Below are 21,448 nucleotides of genomic sequence, written 5' to 3'. Positions count from 1 at the left end.
CACTTGGAGACAGACTCCTGTAGTGCTCTAAACCCTGCTGACGTGTTTGGATGTTTTTGGAGCTAATGATCATCAAAGGTAGCACTAGTGATCTGACGGCATGCTTGGAAAATCCATCCATCTTTCTGAATCTGTGTCAAGCCTGGCCTGAGTAGTCATCCAAGTGTCCAAACGTACACTTAGCGAGGAAAAAAACAGGCCATGTGAGCTCAAACCATCAAGCACGGAATTCAGAACATGGTGCAGAACACGAGACAACCGCAAGAAATAAACACTATCCGTGATGCTTTTTTTTTAATATATATGAATATTTCGGTCTGTCCATGCTGCAGGGAACGTATGCAGAATGCAATTTCATTAGATGGCTGTGCAAAAAAAAAATACAAAAAAAAAAAAAAAAAAAAAATGAGCAAATGGGATTGAATAAAACCAAAAAAGGAGAGGCAGATATATGGCTTGTTTCACTTCATTAGAGAGAAGCGGGTGGGAGGAGAGATGAAGACGGAGAAAGACAGAGAGACGGAGTGATGGGAAGAAGGAGGGAGGGAAGGGAGTGTGTGTGTGTGGGGGGGGGGGGGGGTCGGATTCAACTGTTTGTTACGTTTAAAGTACCCTAGCCAAATCCCGAACCCTTTTGAATATGAAAATGTACCAGACACTGTGAGAAATCAAGCAAAAGAGAGATGGAAAGAAAAAAAATATATATATATATATATATATATATATATAAGAAACGAGCGGAACAGAATAGCATAAGCAGGAGGAGGAGGAGGATTGAGCAAGTGATGGCAAGAGAGAGAGAGAGAGAGAGAGAGAGAGAGAGAGAGAGAGATTGTGTGGAGGAAAGCGAGAGAGCTCGGCTGAATTGTGAGTAGCTCACGACACTTAGTGAACAGAAGGTGTTTCTGCATGCACTGGCATTGCACTACTCTGCTGCAAGGGCTCCAGCTCGTCTCTCTCTCTCTCACTCTCTCTTTCTTTCTCTCTTTTCCCCCTCTCTCTCTTTTCTCTCCACAAACCAGCCCTGCCTTTCAGCCTCTATGCCTCAGCATCTCCGCTCAGCAACAGCCTTTTCCACAGCCTACACAAAATGAGTGAGTCTCAAAAGAGGGCGCACTGGAAACCGAACTGAGAGGACTCTGGACTACCAAAATTAAAACAAAAGAAAGAGAGAAAGAAAGAAAAATGTCAGAGCAACTAGCATTCCTCTGAGACGAGCACTTATTTCTGAGGAGCTGCCCACCGAGAGAGTGATGACTGGTCCGAATGGATACGAGCCACGAAGCTTGCCGACAGCTTCAAGTAACGGACTTTAATTTGCGCCGACACTTCAACAGAGTCGGTTGCACAAAAAAATACAGCGGAGGAAAAAAGAGTTCTGTTTTGATTTCCCTCTCTTTGTGAATGTGTGTGTCTGTTTTTTTTTTTTCTTCCCATCCTCTCATCTCGCTCTAATCAGCACAGCAGTCACTGCAGAGAAGCAGGAGAGGGAGGACTGTGCTCATGCATGCAGTCTGGGCAGCTTGCATTTCCTGCGAGTGCACTGAATGCCACTCGGATTCCTCCTCTTTCTGGCTCTTTCACGCGAGGAGAACTAAGACATTGTAAGTCTGCCAGATTCTGGTAGCTGCTGAAAAGGAGGGGGGAGGCTGCATTTGTACCACACTGGGATCTTTTTTATATTCGCACCTAATTATTGCAGGCACAAAGGGAGCAGCTGAATAGAGGTTGTCAGCCTCTGGAAAAGGGGTGAGTAGGAATCCTGTTTTATGTGATTTAGGAAGAATGCTTTTTCACCCTCGGCTGTATCTCCTTTCGCTTCCCAATCTAACATGAATGAAGTGACTTGCCGTTTCCCCATATTGACTCTTTTCTTTTCTGTTTGGCCAGATTTTCTTTCACTCTGAGTAATAAATCACCATCAGCCAAACCACATTAACTAAACGAGAAAAAAAAAACAACAACAACAATAATAATGTTGCTCAAAATGAGACAAATCTAAAAGATTCAATGAACTTCTTCTTCACGACACTGCAGGATATTCATGCTAATGGATTTCCTTCTAATTGGTCTGTATTTAAAGTGGACGCTAAGAAAGCCCCCTGGGTTGTTACTGTGCTCTCTGGGCATCCTTTTGAAAATGGTTCCCCTGGTGGGGGGGAGCTGTCCGAGACTGTGCCGCTGCGACAGCAAGCTCCTCTATTGTGAGGGGCTCAACTTGACGGACATTCCCCACAATCTGAGCAGCGCCACCGGCTTGTCCCTGCGGGAGAACAACATCTCGGAGCTGCGTGAGGGGCACTTTGTCGGCCTGTCGCAGCTCACCTGGCTATACCTGGATCATAACAACATCGAATATGTGGAGGAGAGCGCCTTCGAGAGGCTGCGGAGGATTAAAGAATTGGACCTGAGCACCAATCGGATAGAGAGCCTGTCTAATGGAACCTTCAGACCCCTACCCAATCTGCGCATCTTGGATTTATCATACAACAGACTGCAGTCCCTGGAGCCAGACCTTTTCCATGGGCTTAGGAAGCTTACTAATTTGCATTTAAGGTACAACGCCCTGAAATTTGTGCCCGTACGGATCTTCCAGGACTGCAGGAGCATGCAGTTTCTGGATTTGGGCTACAACCAGCTACAGAGCCTGGCCCGAAATTCATTCGCTGGTCTTTTTAAGCTGACTGAGCTGCATCTGGAGCACAACGAGCTAGTAAAAATCAACCTGGCCCACTTTCCCCGCCTCATCTCGCTGCGCACACTCTACATGCGCAATAACAAGGCCACCATTGTGGTCAGCACCCTAGACTGGACCTGGCACTTCCTGGAAAAGATCGATTTCTCAAACAATGAGATTGAATACATCGAGCCGCATGTGTTTGAGAGTGTGCCCAACCTCAAAGAGCTCATGCTGAACTCTAATAAGTTGACATATGTGGACCAGCGCATTCTGGGCTCCTGGACGTCCCTGGGCAGTATCACTTTGTCCGGGAACGCATGGGAATGCAGCCGCAATGTCTGCGCCCTTGCCGCCTGGTTGAGCAGTTTCCAGGGTCAACGTGACAGTGCCTTGCAGTGCGCCAGCCCGGACATGGCCCAAGGCGAGGACATCCTGGATGCCGTTTATGCCTTCCAGCTATGCGAGGATGGCATCGAGGCCACCACACAGACCTTCACAGCCACTAGAGACCTGGCCAGAGGCTCCATTTTTAAAGGTCCAACCAGGACACCATATGATTTGCAAGACATGGAGGGTGGTGAGGTGGTGACCAATTCCTTCACAGTGACTGCAGCCACCGATGACCTGGAGAGCACCATGCAGATCCACAAGGTAGTGACCGGCACCATGGCACTCATCTTCTCATTTCTGATTATAGTGCTCATGCTCTACGTGTCTTGGAAGTGTTTCCCAGCTGGGGTGAGGCAGATGAGACAGTGCTTCAGCAACCAGCGACGCAAGCAGAAACAAAAGCAGACCATGCAGCAGATGGCCACCATGTCCACTCCCGAATACTATGTTGACTACAAGCCCAACCATATCGAAGGGGCCCTCGTCATCATCAATGAATATGGATCCTGTACTTGCCAGCAACAGGCATCTCGGGAGTGTGAGGTGTGACATTCTGGCTGCTGGATATCTTGCGATCACAAATTTTCTTGGATCAATGTACATGGGACATGCTTTTACACTGCATCACACTGTGCTGCTTTCTCAAGGAGGCTTGATGGCACATTTGGGGGAAAAAAATAAATGGGACAAGGCCAAGGATTTACTGCTAATATCAAAAGCAGCAGTGGGTTTTGATGGACCTGGTTTTGGGACTGGTTTACAAGCAGGAGTGAGAACCTTTTGAGGAATACAGGGACTAATCAAGGTCAAGTTGTGAAGTGTGGATATTTGAGCTTTAATATGTCTTTCTACTACAGAAGATTTAAAGCTAATGAGGACATTGATGAAAACATGCTTTTTTTCATTGTGGTATCAACAATCTAAATGGGTTAAAACATTGAAATGAGACAAGTCTGTGTAAAATATGTTCAAATGCAGAAATGCAAGAGTGGGAAATAAAAATACAAGAAGCTTATCTTATTTCTTTTGTAAACTATGGAAAAAAGAATCAAAATGTTTAAATAAATAATAATAATAAAAAAAGAAGCAATTCACAGTAGTCAGGTCTGGAAATAAGTCTAAGGGTAGGTGTGGAGGACTGGACGATGCTGTATTTAAACAGGTGATCTCGTCACATCGTTTGGAAATGTCAAGCCTCAGTCTGAAATTCAGAATTCAGACTTACCCCCTCGCTTACTCTCTCTCTCTCTCTCTCTCTCTCTCTCTCTCGCTCTCTCTTTCTCTATCTCGTTCAATCTGCTTCTCACCATATGTGAGGGATAATCACTGTGCAGATTTGATGTTACTGTTGTGGTTGCTTTTTTATCTACTCCCATGTCCCTCTCCTTACAGATTAAGCAAATTAGCAGAGGAAACAAAAAAGGGACACATGACCTATTCAGATCAGATGGTGTGTCGTCTGATTACATGATCAAGGCATGATGCGGTTTGCTGTTGAGGGGAAAAAAACCCAGAATGAGTGTGTTTTAAAGGCTCAAACCTATGCCTATTGCTTTCTTGTGCTTGACAGTGGTGAAATCAGAGCGAAACAAAACTAAGCCTTAATATTCACTTAGAAATGAAGAGATGGATAACCGGCAGATCTACTGTGAATCTTTGAAATACGACTCTATATATATATATGAAACCCAGTCCTTTCTTTCCTTCTTTCCTTTGAGGTATTTGTTGAGAGAATATTGGCAGACGTTGATGTGCATCAAGTGGCACTGGCAGAAAGAATGTGGTTTTGTGAAAGAAGGTGTAGACTGCTCTCTAGTGTCACAGCACCAGCAGTAGCGAGAGCAAGCCCTTGACGTTTCTTACCTTTCGATGTGTGAGATTGTGTGTGTGTGTGTGTGTGTGTATGCTCGATGCTCAGCTGCAGAGTCAAATCTGGCATTCGGAACACACAGGATGAGCAGTGGACGTAAACAAGAGAGCTCTGAAGCGAAAGTCTAGTCTACGGTCCCCCACTGCCACGGTGAAGGGGCTCGAGCTAAAGGGGTCCGAATGTGTGAGCAGCTGTCTTTATATCGGATTATTTGAGTGTGGATCGAGAACTTCATATTCTAGACTGTTCCTTTTGCATGTGTGACAAAAAAAAAAAAGGAAACTGTGAAGAGATCTGAGCAGGGATTTTTATAAACCTACAAACAGACAAACCCCAAACGCCATCAGCACTTGATTTAAATTAAACTGTTCTATTTTCACCACTGTATTTCACCACAAAGAGCTAAGCCAAAATAAATTCATGAAAATGTATTCCGATTGTTGTATATTATGCAGAAATGTCACGCCTTTTCTTTCCTGATGGATCCCGTCATGCTCCTTATATGGTCATTTGCTTTCACTTTGCTTTCTGCGAGGATATTCGTATTCAAATGCTATATAAACATGTTTTGAGGTAAAAGTCTTCTGATCCTTGAGCGAACTGATTATTTCTGAATGAGTCCATGTTCAAACACACATCATTTCAACCGGTTGTGAAAAACGAAGGGCTAGCCTTTAACTAGGAGTCTCATCGAGTGGTTGCAGATGCAGGATGACGGATCGTAAACCGTAAGCGAGGGAGGAAAGCATTGTTGACGCTCATGATCTTCTTTTCATGCTGCTCCATTGAGTTCTGAGAAACAATAAGCTCTGAATAACACAATACCAGCATGGCCCGGCTCCACAAATAACAACAATGGCTACGTGCTAGAGATTTGCAGAGGTCTCTCGTATGCAGTTTTACTCATTCTCACTCTGTAATGATGAATATGCGCCTACCCCTATGATGATCTTCCTTATTCCCCCTCCCACCCAGGTCTTCTGTCCTATTTATAGGCCCCCATGGCTTATTTATACTGTATCAATGTTTCATGGTGTGGTAACTCTGCGGCCAATGTTGGGTTGGCAGTTGTATTGATTTCACCTCCCTAGATTTCTGAAGGGTCATGAATATTTGAGGAGGTGGGATGCTGGGGCTGAAGTTGAACCGCAATTTCTACTTCCTGTTTCGTGTGATGCAAAAGCTGCACTGGAGATTTTGCTTCCACCAGAGCTTATTTTTCTCATAATTAAAATGGAGTTTGATAAAGTTAATAACAGATAATGGTAATTATCATCAGCCATGATGCCCTCCTACTTCCATTTTTTTCCCCCCCTGGGAGCACTAGACTTCAGTCGTAGCGAAAAAGCCAAGAAGGTCACAAACTTAATCAAATTTGCCATATCTGTGTGAAAAGGTTATGCCAGCAGTGAACTAGTAGGTGATGAGTGTTTTAATTAAAGGCAAAAATTTACCTACCACTTCCCCACCCACAATATTCAGGTTATGTGGTGGTTTTAACACCGTCCTCTGAGATTTGAAGGTAAATCACAGTATGGTGGCCTCATAAATGATTGAAGAATTATAAAGTCAAACTAATAAACAGCAATAACACTAGATTATATTAAGAACATATATTTATTAAATTATATATTTAATACATAACCAGCAAGTTTAATGTTTTTATTTTACTTTTTGGATAGCTGAAAAAAAAATAAGATCAAGTGTAGGGAATACTGAACTGAAAGGAATACTGAAGTGTAAAACATACTGAACTGAGAGGAATACTAAACTTTAACAAATATTAAAGTGTAAGGAATAGTGAATCGAAAGAAATACTGAACTAAAAGGAATACTAAAGTTTAACAAATACTAAAGTGTGAGGAATGCTGAAGTGAAAGGAATATTGAAGTGTAAAAAAAACTGAACTGAAAGGGATACTAAAGTTTAACAAATACTGAACTGAAAGAAATACTGAATACCGAAGTGTGAGGAATACTGAAGTGTGAGGAATAGTGAAGTGTGAGGAATGCTGAAGTGTGAGGAATACTGAAGTGTTTGGAAAACTGAAGTGTGAGGAATACTGGAGTGTGAGGAATACTGAAGTGTGAGGAATGCTGAAGTGTGAGGAATACTGAAGTGTTTGGAATACTGGAGTGTGAGGAATACTGAAATGTGAGGAATGCTGTAGTGTGATGAATGTTGAAGTGTGAGGAATGCTGAAGTGTGAGGAATACTGAAGTGTTTGGAATACTGGAGTGTGAGGAATACTGAAATGTGAGGAATGCTGTAGTGTGATGAATGTTGAAGTGTGAGGAATGCTGAAGTGTGAGGAATACTGAAATGTGAGGAATGCTGTAGTGTGAGGAATGCTGAAGTGTGAGGAATACTGAAGTGTAAGGAATACTGCAGTGTTTGGAATACTGAAGTGTAAGGAATACTGAAGTGTGAGGAATACTGAAGTGTATGAAATATTGTATTCCGATGTCAAAAAAGTTTGAACACAAAAAACACAACATGGTGGTTTTATATTAACTATCAACAAAATGTTAAAATGTAATTTCACTCAACACGACCCCAGCTGCACAAAGAAACTCTGTATGGACTACAAATGCTTCCTTGCAAGAATTAGTTGGGAATACTGATGGGAGACTGATGAGACAGGGGACATTTCCATTTTCTCTAAAATGATTGGCTGAATTCTACATATTAAAATGTCATTTTGCTTGGTTGGTAGATTTTACAGAGCGAAACCAAATCAACTTACAAAATGGCCTCCGCTAAAAAAAAAAAAAAAAGTGAAAATTTTGACTTTGGGAAAAAAGCTATGACAGGTGTGAATACTAATCTTTATATTACTATAAAATAGAGCAGTTGAGGAAGAAAGAAAAGGGAGTGATATTTACTTACAGATATATTAATGATATCATTACTAATTAGTATTTGTGTGTGTGTGTGTGTGGGTGTGTGTGTGTGTGTGTGTGTGTGTGAATATTAAGAGTTTGGCTAGCAGCCTGGATCAGCCATTAGGAGTTCAGAGAGATTTGTTGTTGTTTTTTTTTTTTTCGAGCTCTGCAGTAAATGTACACAGTAAGCAGTTAAATGGCGTACAGAAACACAACTGCACGTTCGTTTTGAAGCTAAACCACCTGACGTTTAAATCGATGGTGCATCTTGTAAGTTTAGTTCGGAGTTCAGGGATTTAGTTACTTACACCAAACAGGTCTACGGTCTGGATTTCATTTCATCATAGAATAAGAGAGTTTTAACGCATTTATGGACAACGTAGTCGTTGGGTTGTTTTGTTTTTTTTTTTGAACAGTCAAATACATTTCAAATTTAAATATTCACATCCCTGCAAAAAAAAAAACAAAAAACAACAAAAAACACTTTTTCAGGGAAAGTTTGAAAAGCACCCAAAGCTCTCTCTCTCTCTCTCTCTCTCTCTCTCTCTCTCTCTCGCTCTCGCTCTCTCTCTCGCTCTCTCTCTGGAGCCATTTTCAGAGTTTCTAATTATACGTCCGGGGCGAAAAAGTTTCCGTGTTATAATGCATTAGTTCACCTAAACTTTACACAAACCCTCTCTCATTTCTAATCCCTACAATTAAATTACTTGCAAATTTGCCATCCAAGTATCTGCCTTTAATTCATTGCATCTCAGTTTAGTTTTCAATGACATGTAAAAACATTATAACCCTTACAAAAGGGCAGATTTCATGTTCCTCATATTTCATGTTCTACCAACCAATTACTTAACAAAAGGGTTCTTCCTTTATAGTTCCTCTACCCACCACTTACACATTTCATTTACATGCAAATATGCCATCCGGATAACTCATATTATTTTTTTCTTTATTCATTACATTCTTCAAAACAAGTGTGTGAAAGAGTGTGTGTGTGTGTGTGTGTGTGTGCTGTGATGGATTATTCTCCCATTTAGTGAGTATTCCCACCTTGTGCCCAGTATTCCCAGGATCTACCGCCATCCTGGCCAGAATGATGATGTAACTCGATTCAGAGTCGCAGCTGAATAAACCCTGGTATTAAATATAGCGATTCTACATGTTTAAGTATGTACTGTTATGGGTTTTCATTTCATTTCTAAGTTTAAATGCAGCATTATAGAAACATAAATGAATGCAAAACATACAAGAACTGAGAAAAGTAAAAAAAAAAAACACACACACACACACACACACACACACAAAAAAAAAAAAAAAAGAGCAGAAATAAATACCAGCATTTCTTATCTAATGACTCATTCTGAACTGTTAAGCATCTCAACTTTCTTTGGAAATAAACAATACCTAAATCGCTTATCAGAGATTAACCAGCTTTAATGTTCCTGTAAAAAAAGGGATTACTTCAGTAGCATGTGTAAGGAGCTTCAGGCAGAACGCAAGTCTTAACCAAGACGTTATTCTTGCTATCCGTGTTGACTGACTGTCTCTGTCCTTGAATTCTCCCGCAGACACCCGAGCAGACACCGAGAGAACAGTCTGACATCTCCGTCATCTCTCAGACACACAAGCAATCAGCAAAGACAATAATATCACTGCACACTAATTAAGAGATGACTCAAAGCCGTTCTCGGCTCGAACTGTTGGGACATTTTGTACGATGAATCGATTTTTTTCCCCCTGAGGCACTAAAAGGGTAAAAACACATGCAAGCTGATTACTTTTGATATGAAACGTGGGACATTTCTACCTTAAAGTCTAGCACAGAGGGCGGAGTCAACGTTTGACCTGAAAATGCAAACTAATGGGCAAATAGATTAATTTGAATATGGGATTTATGGCATGCCTACCAAAAAGTGCAAAAAAAAAAAAAAGGGGGTGGAGTCAATGCAAATAAATTTGTTTGAATATGAAATGGGGGAGAATTTCTAGTTGTGTGGAAATGTGCAAAATCGTGGGTGAGATAGATTAATGTGTTTCTGAGATTCTTTGATTTTCTACTTAAAACTGTAACACAAAACAGGTTTAGTAGAAACAGATTGATCTGAATATGCAAATTCTGGGATTTCTATCTGAAAATGTTATGAAGATAGATTCATTTTAAATATACAATTTAGGGGTTTCTAACTAAATGTGGAAAAAAAAGAGCATATCAAAGCAATTGATTGATCTGTATGAATCAGTGGGTGGAGTCAATACAATACAAAAATTAAATTAAAAATACAAAATAGTAAGAGTGTAAAACAGAGGTCGGAGTCAATGCGGGTATTAAATTTGCATAAATCCATTTTCAAAATCATCTTAATTGTTTAAAATAACAATTCAGCCTTTAACATATTATGGCACCATATTACCACGGGAATATTGCCAATATTTCCCGCATGTTCATGTGTACGATGCAAACGTTATTTAAAGTTCCTGTGAAAACGATTTTTTTTTTTTACATTTACATTATGAATAGACACACACACACACCTACACACTTTTATTTTGTGCACATATTGGATTTCGAACAGATTTTTGTCTCATGCACATTCAAAATTATACCCGAGTTTCAGTTTTATTCAGTCTTAATATTGTATTTTATTTCTTTTTTAAAAGTAATTTTTTGAGCAAATTCTGATTAAAAAAATTAACAAATATAGAATTTTTAAACATTTTAAAATGTTTGAGCTAATTTAGTACATATATATTTTTAGAGTTTTTTTAGAATTATAATTTTTTTTAATTTATTGATTATGTTTTTGATTTTCTCTATTTGTTGCTTTTTCTCTAATGCTGTTTTTTAATTTGCTATTTTACTCTTTTTTAAAGCATTTTGAGTTCTATTTTACTGCACAAAAGCTATATCAATAAATAAATATTATTATTATTATTATTATTATTATTATTATTATTAATAGTAGTATTTTTTAGAACAAGTAAAATCCTATTTTAATTAACGTTTCTCCCACCTGAGACACGGCGTGATTTATGCCATTTTCACTTGTAAATAAACCACAACACACAAGTTAGCGCTCTTGACTTGGGCGTGTGAGTGAACATTGTGGGTGATTTCATTATTTTCATCTTTGTTTCTCTCCTCATCCTCCCGATTCTCCATCTTTCCCAGTCTGATCAGTTTAGCCAGCGTCTGACCCGAATCTCATCCTTCTTGCCACTCTCGTCACAACATTCATCATGGTTTGCGTCATGGCCGTGAGTAACGAACACGTCCCTCCGCACACGCAGCCGTGCTGCCAGGAAAGCGTTAAGCTGCACACTGCGATGTTTTATAGATCTCAGAGATGAGCTATGGGTGCTAGTTTGCATGGCTTAGCCACCGATGTTCATTTACATAGAACACCACACACATTTTGGTTTCTAGCACGGAGCGACGGCGAGCGGGAACGTCGTGGGCGGATTATAAACCACGCTGCAAATCACACGACCACTCATTCCGAGAGAAACTTATTGGAATGGCATTCACAGCTAATATGGATTATGGAGGGAAAATACATATAAATGAGTATATATCAGTAGCGTGCGATGCATGATGAACGATACGAGTGTTTACACACCTACAGGGCTTTTATGTTAAACTGTGGGTTAAGTCATGGATCATGTGGAAGGGCGGAGTCAAGGTTTACAAAGGGGATTACTTCTCCAAGAAGCAAACCAATACCGGCTACTGTAGCCCGGTTCGCACATCTCATTCCCTTTCTTCGAGTTTCATTTTCATTTGTCATTCTCCTGACGCGTCTTTTAGAATTATTTTCAGAATATTCCAGAGGATTAACATATTTACGCATTTGTGTAGTTGTTTGTTTGTCTGTTTCTTTCAGCTGCAGTTGGTGGACCTGTAGAGGTGAAGCGGTAAAGAGGTTTAAATTAAATTAAAAAAAAGGTGATTGGCTATTGTGTGAAGAAAATTTTAAGTAAAGAAAGAAAGAAACAACTAGAAAAGTCAAAATAAACAAACAAATGGAAAAAAAAAAAATCCAGTGAGCTATTCTGAGGAGAAAACATTAAAGCTGCTCACTGTTACTTAGAGCAATGCTGTGGAGAAAATAAATGAATAAATAAATGAATAAAAATTGCTGGTCTGGTGGAGGAAAAACCTAAACAGCAATTATGTGTATGAAAAAGCACAACTATCAATCAATGGAAAGAAAAGAAAAGAAAAGAAAAGAAAAGAAAAGAAAAGAAAAAATAACCACCACCAGTGATCCTGACAAAAACAAACTGCTAAATATTGTTTATATTTTTATATTTTTCCTGATTTAATTAATGAGAAACAGTAATATTCACTTTTCTGCAAATTCAGAAATATACACATTTACAGTGGTGCTTAAAAGTTTGTGAACCCTTTAGAATGTTCTACATTTCTATCCGATTAAACAAATGAGACACAAATATTCTACTCGGTCATTTATTTATTGTGAGAAATGATCCAATATTACATATCTGTGAGGGGTAAAAGTATGTGCACCTTTGCTCTCAGTATGTGGTGTGTTCCCCTTGTGCAGTAATAACTGCAGATAAACGTTTGGGGTAAGAGTTGATCGGTCCTGCACATCGGCTCGGGGGAGTTTTATCCCGTTCCTCAGTACAGAACAGCTTCAACTCTGGGATGTTGGTGGGTTTCCTCACATGAACTGCTCGCTTCAGGTTCTTCCACAGCATTTCTATTGGATTAAGGTCAGGACTTTGACTTGGACGTTCCAGAACATTCACTTTATTCTTCTTTAACCGTTCTTTGGTAGGACGACTCGTGTTCTCAGGGTCGTTGTCTTGCTCCGTGACCAGCTTTCTCTTGAAATCCAGTTCATGGACAGATGTCCTGACATTTTCCTTTAGAATTCGCTGGTATAATTCAGAGTTCATTGTTCCATCAATGATGACAAGTCGTCCTGACCCAGATGCCGCAATGTTCTTTTTGGAGAGCGGTGGCTTTCTCTTAGCAACGTTGCCATGCACAGCATTGTTGTTCAGTGTTCTCCTGATGGTGGACTCAAGAACATTAGCCAATGTGAGAGAAGCCTCTAGTTGCTTAGTTACCTTGGGTTCCTTTGTGACCTTGTGGACTGTTACCCGTCTTGCTCTTGGAGTGACCCTTGTTGGTCTCCACTCCTGAGGAGGAGAACAACGGTCTTGAACTTCCTCCATTTGTACACAATCTCTCTGACTGTGGACTGGTGGAGTCCAAACTCTCTACAGATGGTTTTGTGACCTTGTCCAGCCTGACGACCTACAACAACTCTTTTTCTGAGGTCCTCAGAAATATCCTTTTTTATCCTGAAATATCCTTTCAGACTCTGATAGATCCCGGCTCTTTAAATAAAACAGGACGCTCACTCACTCACACCTGACTCCAATTTCACCTTCAAATCAACTGCTAATCCGAGAGGGTCGCATACTTTTGCCGCTCACAGATGTGTAATATTGGATCATTTTCCTCGGGTATAATATTCGCGTCTCCTTTGTTTAACCGGGTTCTCTTTATCTACTTTGAGGACTCGTGTGAAAATCCGATGATGTTTCAGGTCACATTTATGTGGGTATATAGGAAAATTCTAAAGGCTTCACAAACTTCCAAGTACATGCACATGAATTAAAACCAGGATGAAACCTGCGATCTATTCCTCGAAACCTGCTGAGGTGACGGAGCGAGATATGAAGCCAAGAGATTAGAAGAGGAAGAAAGAAGGAGAGTTCACATCGAACGAATTCAGGATGCTGAGCTGAATGAATTCCAGCGCAGCGTGTCTGGAGAGCGAGCCACAGCGACGAAGACGATCGATACTCCATCATCTGTCCTCCGTCACTCTTCCTCAACTGTCGCTCTTCCTCACACAGACCTTTTCACTTTGACTTTATTTATCCGACCGTATAGTTACCTCCTTTTTGGGATGAATGAATGAGAAAATAAGAAAGTAAGAAAAGTAAAATAAAAGAATTGATAAATAAATAATAAAGAAATCACTAAAACCCACTTTGTTCTTCTTCTTATTATTATATAAGGAATATAAGCAGATGCACTAACGTAAACGTCAAGTCACGGTCTTTAAATCGTATAATTGTCGACGAGTCACTGCGAGTTCTTTTACCCGTTACACGGCGGCGTTTAAATCGCTTATTTATTTCTCTTCATTTCGTGAAACTCATTTGTTTTGTATCGTTGAAATGAAAGAAAGCGAGTCCAAATCAAATCAACAAATCAAGACTTGCCGTTCGTTGAAGACAAAAGTATTGGCGCACTTTAAAAGGAGGAGTTGGCGTGTGTCTGTGCTAGCCGATGTGCTGCAGTGGCTGAGCTGCATTACTGGAAGATTGCACACTATGCGTGTAGGAGGCGCTCTTTCACCATTTAGTCAGCTCTTTTGTGGGCGTGGCTAAAAGTAAACGCCATGAACGTGCTTCGACGATCAGCATTTATCGACATGCGCTCGGGAGTAGAAGACTCGCGACGACAATCAGTGAGACCTTTATAAATAAACATTAGTAAAAGTTTGATCAATGAACGTGCACATCGCCACCTAGTTGACTGGAACAGAACAATTACTACTACAACAACCCCGGTTCGCTTTCAGTAATCATCGTTCTCATGATGACGTTCAGTGTATCTCATGATGAGATACACTGCATTCCAACACGCACAGAGACCGAAAGGTACGTAACCGGACACACAGTACACAAGCGGCTCTCTTCCCCACAGCCTCCACCCGAAAATAAACAACTTCTCCTCAATCTCTCTTCGGAAAGAAAAGACTCGGGGGTCAGCTCGGGGGTTGACGCATCTAAGACTAAACTGCTTCCTGGTGTGTGTGTGTGTGTGTGTGTTTGAACCATTCTGGTCTCTCAGAACCTTGCTCAGATATCAGTGAAATTTTCTCCACACACACAACATCAAAGAACTGAAACCAGTACATTCTTCAGAGCGAAGCGGCATAATGCATGGTGATTACGCTGGGATACGACAACAGCTGCTGGTGATCACAAACCCATTGAATACACAAGCGCTCTCTCTCTCTCTCTCTCTCTCTCTCTCTCTCTCTCTCTCCCCATCAGACTCTCTCACAACAAATACACACTGGAAAATAAAACAGGCTTCCATGTACTGATCTGATTGCAGAAAGTGTGTGTGTGTGTGTGTGTGTGTGTGTGTGTGTGTGATACTTCTGTTTGATTCAGGTACCTCTTGTTAATTTAACTGATGGTTTAACTGGTAGTAGCTAAAATAAAAAATAAATAAGTAATTTAAAAAAAAAACATTTTTCAGCACTGATGTTATATTTTTAGTCAGCAATCCTAACTACATGTTAATGGCAAATAAATAAACAAATAAATAAATGAATAAATAAATAAATTCCACACTGGAAGTTTTCGAGCCCATGCTGTTTCCAGTCTTAAGTCTTTGCTAATCTTTAAGCATAAATGAAAATAAAAGCTGTTAATAAATGTGCAGTTACTTTGTTTTCACTCTCATACTGAATATTTATGAACCGGATTCTAATAAAATATTAAACTGTGTGCAGAAAAAACTCACAGCCAAAACCACACCCACTGACCCTGTGTGCTGCTAATGAGCTGCCTCTGCAGAGCCAGAAACGACCCCCCCCCCATCCCCCCGGGGGGAGGGGGGAGGGGGGGGTGGAGCATATACATGCATCGTACACATGTACACAGACAATCACAAATACACACCCTCTCGGTACAGAAACACACACACGCACACTCACTACAGCAGCACAGACACTCACTAGAGCAACACACACACACACTCACACCCTCTCACCAGAGCACGACACACACACTACAGCAAAAACTCACTACACAACACTATCTCTCTTTTACTCCTACACTCACTACAGCACACGCACACACGCACACACACACACTACGCATCACTATCTCTCTCTCACTACAGCACACACACTCTCAGAAGGCGAATAAAATAGACTTACCTGTGTTGAGAGAGGAGGCGACAGGCGAGGCGTGTAGGATATAAAAAGATAAAAAGAGAGAAAGAAAGAAAGAAGAAGAAAGTCAGAAAGTATAAGGTCACGGTCAGTCAGCTTTATTTAATAACTCGCGTTGAGAGTTTGCGGGGAAAAAAAAAATCAACAGGACACACAGACGACCACACAGAAGAAGTGAAGCAGACAGGACATGAAATAAAATAAAATTCTTTCTTTCCTTCTTTCAGGTGTGCATTTATCTGTTAAATAAATAAATGATTAAATAAACGTAATTAATTTGAAACAGTACATTACACATACATGAACGTTTATTATACGCATTTTCTGGAAGTACAACATTGTTTTTTCCCGCTTTCTTATTTATTTCTTTTTTGCTTGAATTTCTTTACATCACGCCCGGCCCGTGTGTTCAGGATAACTCCTGAGGAAGAGAGACGAGGGCCGCGAGGTGCCAGACGGTTCCGTCTGCACAGCGTCTGATTATATTCAGCTCACCCAGCAAAGATTTACTCCATTTATGAAAAGTTATTGACTGCTATCCCCTGACACGCGAGATCTCTTCTCCACCCACATCTATCCACGCACACACACACACCCACACACACACCCACACACACACTTCCACAAGTGTTCAGAATGTAGAGGGATTAATATGAATGTTTACCCCGGAGATTATCTTCAGCAGCAGTGGAAGGAAAAGCCACTATAACACGTTTTTTGTCACGGAGTCACTACCTCTGAGGAACGTATCAGTCTCACTGATATTACATTTAGACATGTGTACAGTGTGCTGCACAAGTATTCACCCCCCTTGAAGTGGGGTAGTTCAATATGGTTTACAAAAAAGATTTTAAAAAATTTCTGTGAAACCCATTTACTAGTTCTGGTGCAACACATAATGCATTGGGTTCCTGGAAGAACCCAGTGTTTAAGCAGCTTCATGAAGACCAAGGAGCTATGAAAATAACGTTCTGGAAATTTTTCAATCAGCGTTTGGTTATAAAAAAAACATCACCAACTTTGACCATCTCGAAGAATAACATTAAATCCATTAGTAAAATGGAAAGAATATGGAACAAGTGTGTCTCCGCCTTGAGGAGACCCCCTACCAAAACGTGACCAGGTAAAGGAAGGGATTAGTCAGAGCCCAAGAGTAATTCTGAAGGAACTGGAGAAATCTACAACACTCCACAAACTGGGGCTTTATGAAAGAGTTGAGAACCATTTGAAATTCTGTTTGGACGAGTTAGAGACTCGATACACATATGGAAAGCAGTTCTTTGGTCTGATGAGACCAAAACGAAACATTTTGGCCTTGGAATAAGGCAGTACATTGGGCAAAAACACAGCAACCTGAGAACACCATCCTCACTGTGGAGCATGGTGGCGGCGGCGTAGTGTTCCGCGTTAACCTTGGACTCCTCCTCTGACCAACGCTCTCCTTTGGTGGATGGTCCCCTCGAGGTGGCGTCGCAGCTGCGCTGTATTCGTTCCATTTTTTTTTTTTTTTTTAAATTAATGCTCTGCATAAAGCTTAAACTTGTTCCAGAACTTTGTCTCTTTGTCTTGTTTCGCCAGCTCCTCGGTCTTCACGATTCGATTTGTTTAGGTCTGTTCTCCGAACCAACGCCGCAATAATAAAAAAAAACGTTCTGATCAATTTGTTCTGCTTGAAGCTTTAATTACAGGTGAAATAAAATAAACCGAAACGTGACATGCTGTGAAGATAACCGAGTAATAAAACCACTAATTTGTTTAATTAACGTGAAGCCAGGGAGAGAAGAAACGCAAGTCGGCCATGGCCGGAGTGTGAAACGAAGCGTGACGTTATTTATTAGAGACGTTCGGAGAGCGACGGCTACGCTAGTTATGATACTTCATGAAATCGAGCTCTTTTTCTCCGCCTCAGCTTGGACTCTTCAGTCGTGTTAGAGCATCAAACGCCGGAGGAAATAAACCGGGAGCCGTAAAAGCCTGTCGACATTTCTAGAGAACTCGGCATGATCCTGACGGCGACGGCAGACGGAGCTGCAGAATAAACACGCATAGACAAATTCAAGCCTTTACCCCTTCTGCACTCGAAAAAAACCCCGAGACCTGAGGATCAATGGGAGGCGAGAAGAATGATCGATCCGGAGCAGTGAAGACCATACGCCCTGGGTATGACGTCTAGCTTTGTATGAGTATATGTTTTGCGAACGTGTGTTTTTGCATGAATACACACACAGTGTATTTGCCTCCAGGCTGAACATAACTCAATTAACCCAATTATTGACTGTGCGCTCTTGTACACATTTTTTTCTCATTTTTATGTAATGCAATAATCAAGCATCGATATACGAATTCATCTGTGGCATGTTAACATGCATCACCTTTTTACATTATTAATAATGTTTATTCTTTCAGCTAAGCGCAACTCCAACGTTTCAGAGTCTGAGCTGATACACACGACTAAACGCATCATCTGTAGAGGCAGGCTCGTATACGTATATGAAGAAGAACGATGTACTGTCGGCCATATTTAAAGTTTGAGCATTAAAAATGAACTATAACAATGTAATAAATACGTACAAAGGGCTTATAGCGCTTATAGTCTAGTCAATCTTGCACATGAATTTGTTCTTTTTACTCTCAAAAGACCAAAACAAGAGGCGGAGCTTACTCTAATGACCCCGCTCGTTGTGATTCAGTGAGAGCAAAACAAGAGGCGGAGCTTACTCTAATGACTCTGCTCGTTGTGATTCAGTGAGAGCAGAACAAGAGGCGGAGCTTACTCTAATGACCCCGCTCGTTGTGATTCAGTGAGAGCAAAACAAGAGGCGGAGCTTACTCTAATGACTCTGCTCGTTGTGATTCAGTAAGCATAACGCCGGAAAGAAATCCAGCATTTACTCTGGCTTCTTGAGTCCTTTTGAAATCTGACTGGAGGAAAAGTCGGTGGAAATACGGCTAAGACGCCGACGGCTACAACGACGGCACAGGCAAGAAGAGACGTGTTGATTGACAGTGATAACGAATCCCAATTATATTCGTTTCCACTGATTTTATACAAACAAAGATAATAGTAGAAATACGAGCTCTTCCTTTAACCTTAACTGAAACCTCCAAAACTTTTCATTTGACTTTTCATTGTATTTTTTTTTTTTTTTTATGATTTTGCAAGTGTCAGATTATATATAAAAAAATAAAATAAAAAAGGGAAAGGACCATTTGAACAGCTACTATAAAGCGCTGCACTCTTACATACTGATGTATTTTATTTTATTTTTTACAGACGTAGCTCTTGCCTGCGCACAATGAAACTAAAGTGGGATGTTGAGATTCTATCGCCGTTATTAGTCACCTAGTCTTTATGGGAATTTTTACAAAGCCACAAAGTACGTGTTCCACATGTCGACTCAAAAGCAGCCTCCAGACATCTCGTATCCCTGAAAGACCTTCACGCAGTCAAACATGTGGAAAGAATGATCATGAGGCAGAGAGCTGGAGAAAGACAGGAGAGGAGAGGAAAGAGATGGAGTAACAGAGGAACAGGGTGAACAGGTAGGAATAAAAAAAAAAGAATGGTAAGGAATGTATGGAGGAATAAAGGTAGGAAGGGAAGATGAGAGAGAAAAGGAAAAGGGAAGGGAGGACTAGGGTGGAAGGAGGACGAAAAGAAGACCGGGAAAGAAAAGGGAAGAAGTGAGAGATTTAAACGAAGGAAGTACGGAAAACAGTAAGAGTGGAATAAGGAGAAAGGTAAGGGATGAAAACACAAGCGGAAGGAAAGTTAACGCAAGACAGATAACATTAAAGATGAAAACACAGAAAGGGAGGTAGAAAGGAAAGAATGGAAAGAGGGACGTGGACGGAGAAAGAGAAGGAAAAGATGGAAGGTCGGTAAAGTAGGAAGGAAAGAACGCGCTAACGTACAGAATGAAGGAGGGAAAGAGATAGGACAGGGATGTTAGGAGAAGGAATGATGGAAGTAAAGCCAGAAAACAGGGAGAAAGGAATCGGGTAAGGCAAGTAGGGAATGAAACAGGAAAGGACAGGAGAGGAAGACAAGATACATAAAAAAAGGACAAAGGGGAGAGAAGAAGGAAGAAAAGGGAAGGAAAGGAAATTCATCCTCAGAACAATCCTCGTCTTTCTCTTTATGAAACAGGAGTGAGTGGCTAATGAGTGAGGGAGAGATGGATATATATATCACTTCGCCACAAAGTGTACACCCGACATCGCTGAAAGACCTTCACGCAGTGAAACATGTGGACAGAATGATCATGAGGCAGAGAGCTGGAGAGACAGAGAGGTTAGAATGACAGTCAGACTGAATACTAAGTCATCGCCACAGCACTAGATGGACCTCGGTCGCTCTACGGCTTCATTGTAGGAATACATGAGTGTCAATCATGACAAGGAGATAATGTGGAGCGTGTCTAGCTGTGAAAACACCACCTCGGGCCATCGCAGAGAGCCTGGGAATTACTACAGAGGAAGAAAAGAATGGATCATCACAGCTCTCCCGCTTAGCACAAAGAAAGCTGGAGGTCTCTCAGTCGACCTCGTCTATCAAATCTTCTGCTGAGCTACAAAGGTTGCGTTCATTTAAACTGCCGTATCCGACGTGAGCCTCGGAGGGTTCGTGGATTTACGCGTCGGACTCCGACACGATGAAATCGTTCAACCCGAAATCCGTCTTGGTAACACGGTCCGAAAGGGAACCGTTCATAACGATATTTAATTTCCTGGATTGGCTCCTCCTCTAAGCGGTGTGGTCAACCGTTTCCACGCTTTTGGCAAGTCTAACTCTGTAGTCTTCTAATCTGCCACGCTTGATAGGCTGCCTAATTGCGGTTACGGAGGGTCTCTGTTGATTAAGCACACCGAACTGGCCGTTTGAACAAATGAAAAACAAAACAGGAAGCATTCGTTGGACGGGAGCCTTCAAAGGGCAACGTCAACCGTCTGGGCCCGTCATCAAGGACACACACACACACACACACACACACACACACGAGCCAAATCAAATCGAGCAGAACACTGTTAATAATGCCAACGACAAAAAAAAATAAATAAATAAATAATAAAAACATAATTGCACAAAGGCCCTGCTAATTAAGAATGAGTGCAGCAGGCCAAATTTCACTTACAGAGAAAAGAAGTGAAGGAAAGAAGGGAGGAACGAAGGGAGGAGAGACGGAGAAGGGAAAGGAAAGTTGAAGAAAGTCGGGGGAAAAAAAAGTAAAGAAAGTAAATGATAGATAAGCAACGGGAAGGAAAGGGACGAGTCGGAGTAAGAATTCACGATTAAGGACGTAAAGGAAGGGAAGGTAGGAAAGAAGGAATTAGGGGATGGATGGAGAAGGAGAAAATAAAGGGAAGGGAACGGAAGGAAAACCGTAATGAAGATGACGGCAGGAAGGCGGAATGAAGATAGGTAAGGATATTAAAAAGAGATGGAAAAAATTCAAGTATAAGCAGATGGTGTCCATAATGAATAATGAATAACGCCTAAGGCCAAAATCCCACTCCGTCCTTCTCGTTTTCATTCTCATCTACAAAACAATCCTCCTCTTTCTCTTGTAGAAACAGGAGGGGGCGGTTAATGAGTTTGGGAGAGAAG

At 41.1% G+C, this 21,448-nt stretch overlaps 2 protein-coding genes across 2 annotated transcripts in view; one reads left to right on the top strand and one right to left on the bottom strand.

Moving 5' to 3' along the window:
* The window catches only part of ctnna2 (catenin (cadherin-associated protein), alpha 2), a 293,809-nt gene that overhangs the window by 93,229 nt on the left and 179,132 nt on the right, over window positions 1-21,448 (bottom strand). The gene's annotated exons all lie outside the window — the stretch shown is intronic.
* On the top strand, window positions 1,036-4,074 carry lrrtm1 (leucine rich repeat transmembrane neuronal 1). The gene is made up of 2 exons (XM_053619171.1): window positions 1,036-1,749; window positions 1,891-4,074. Exon 2 carries the CDS (start codon window positions 2,045-2,047, stop codon window positions 3,617-3,619), a length of 1,575 nt encoding a protein of 524 aa, XP_053475146.1. The 5' UTR covers window positions 1,036-1,749; window positions 1,891-2,044; the 3' UTR covers window positions 3,620-4,074.

This window comes from Ictalurus furcatus, chromosome 29 (assembly GCF_023375685.1).
Source record: "Ictalurus furcatus strain D&B chromosome 29, Billie_1.0, whole genome shotgun sequence".
Classification (NCBI taxonomy): domain Eukaryota; kingdom Metazoa; phylum Chordata; class Actinopteri; order Siluriformes; family Ictaluridae; genus Ictalurus; species Ictalurus furcatus.
This window is presented reverse-complemented; position numbering and strand designations above follow the sequence as displayed.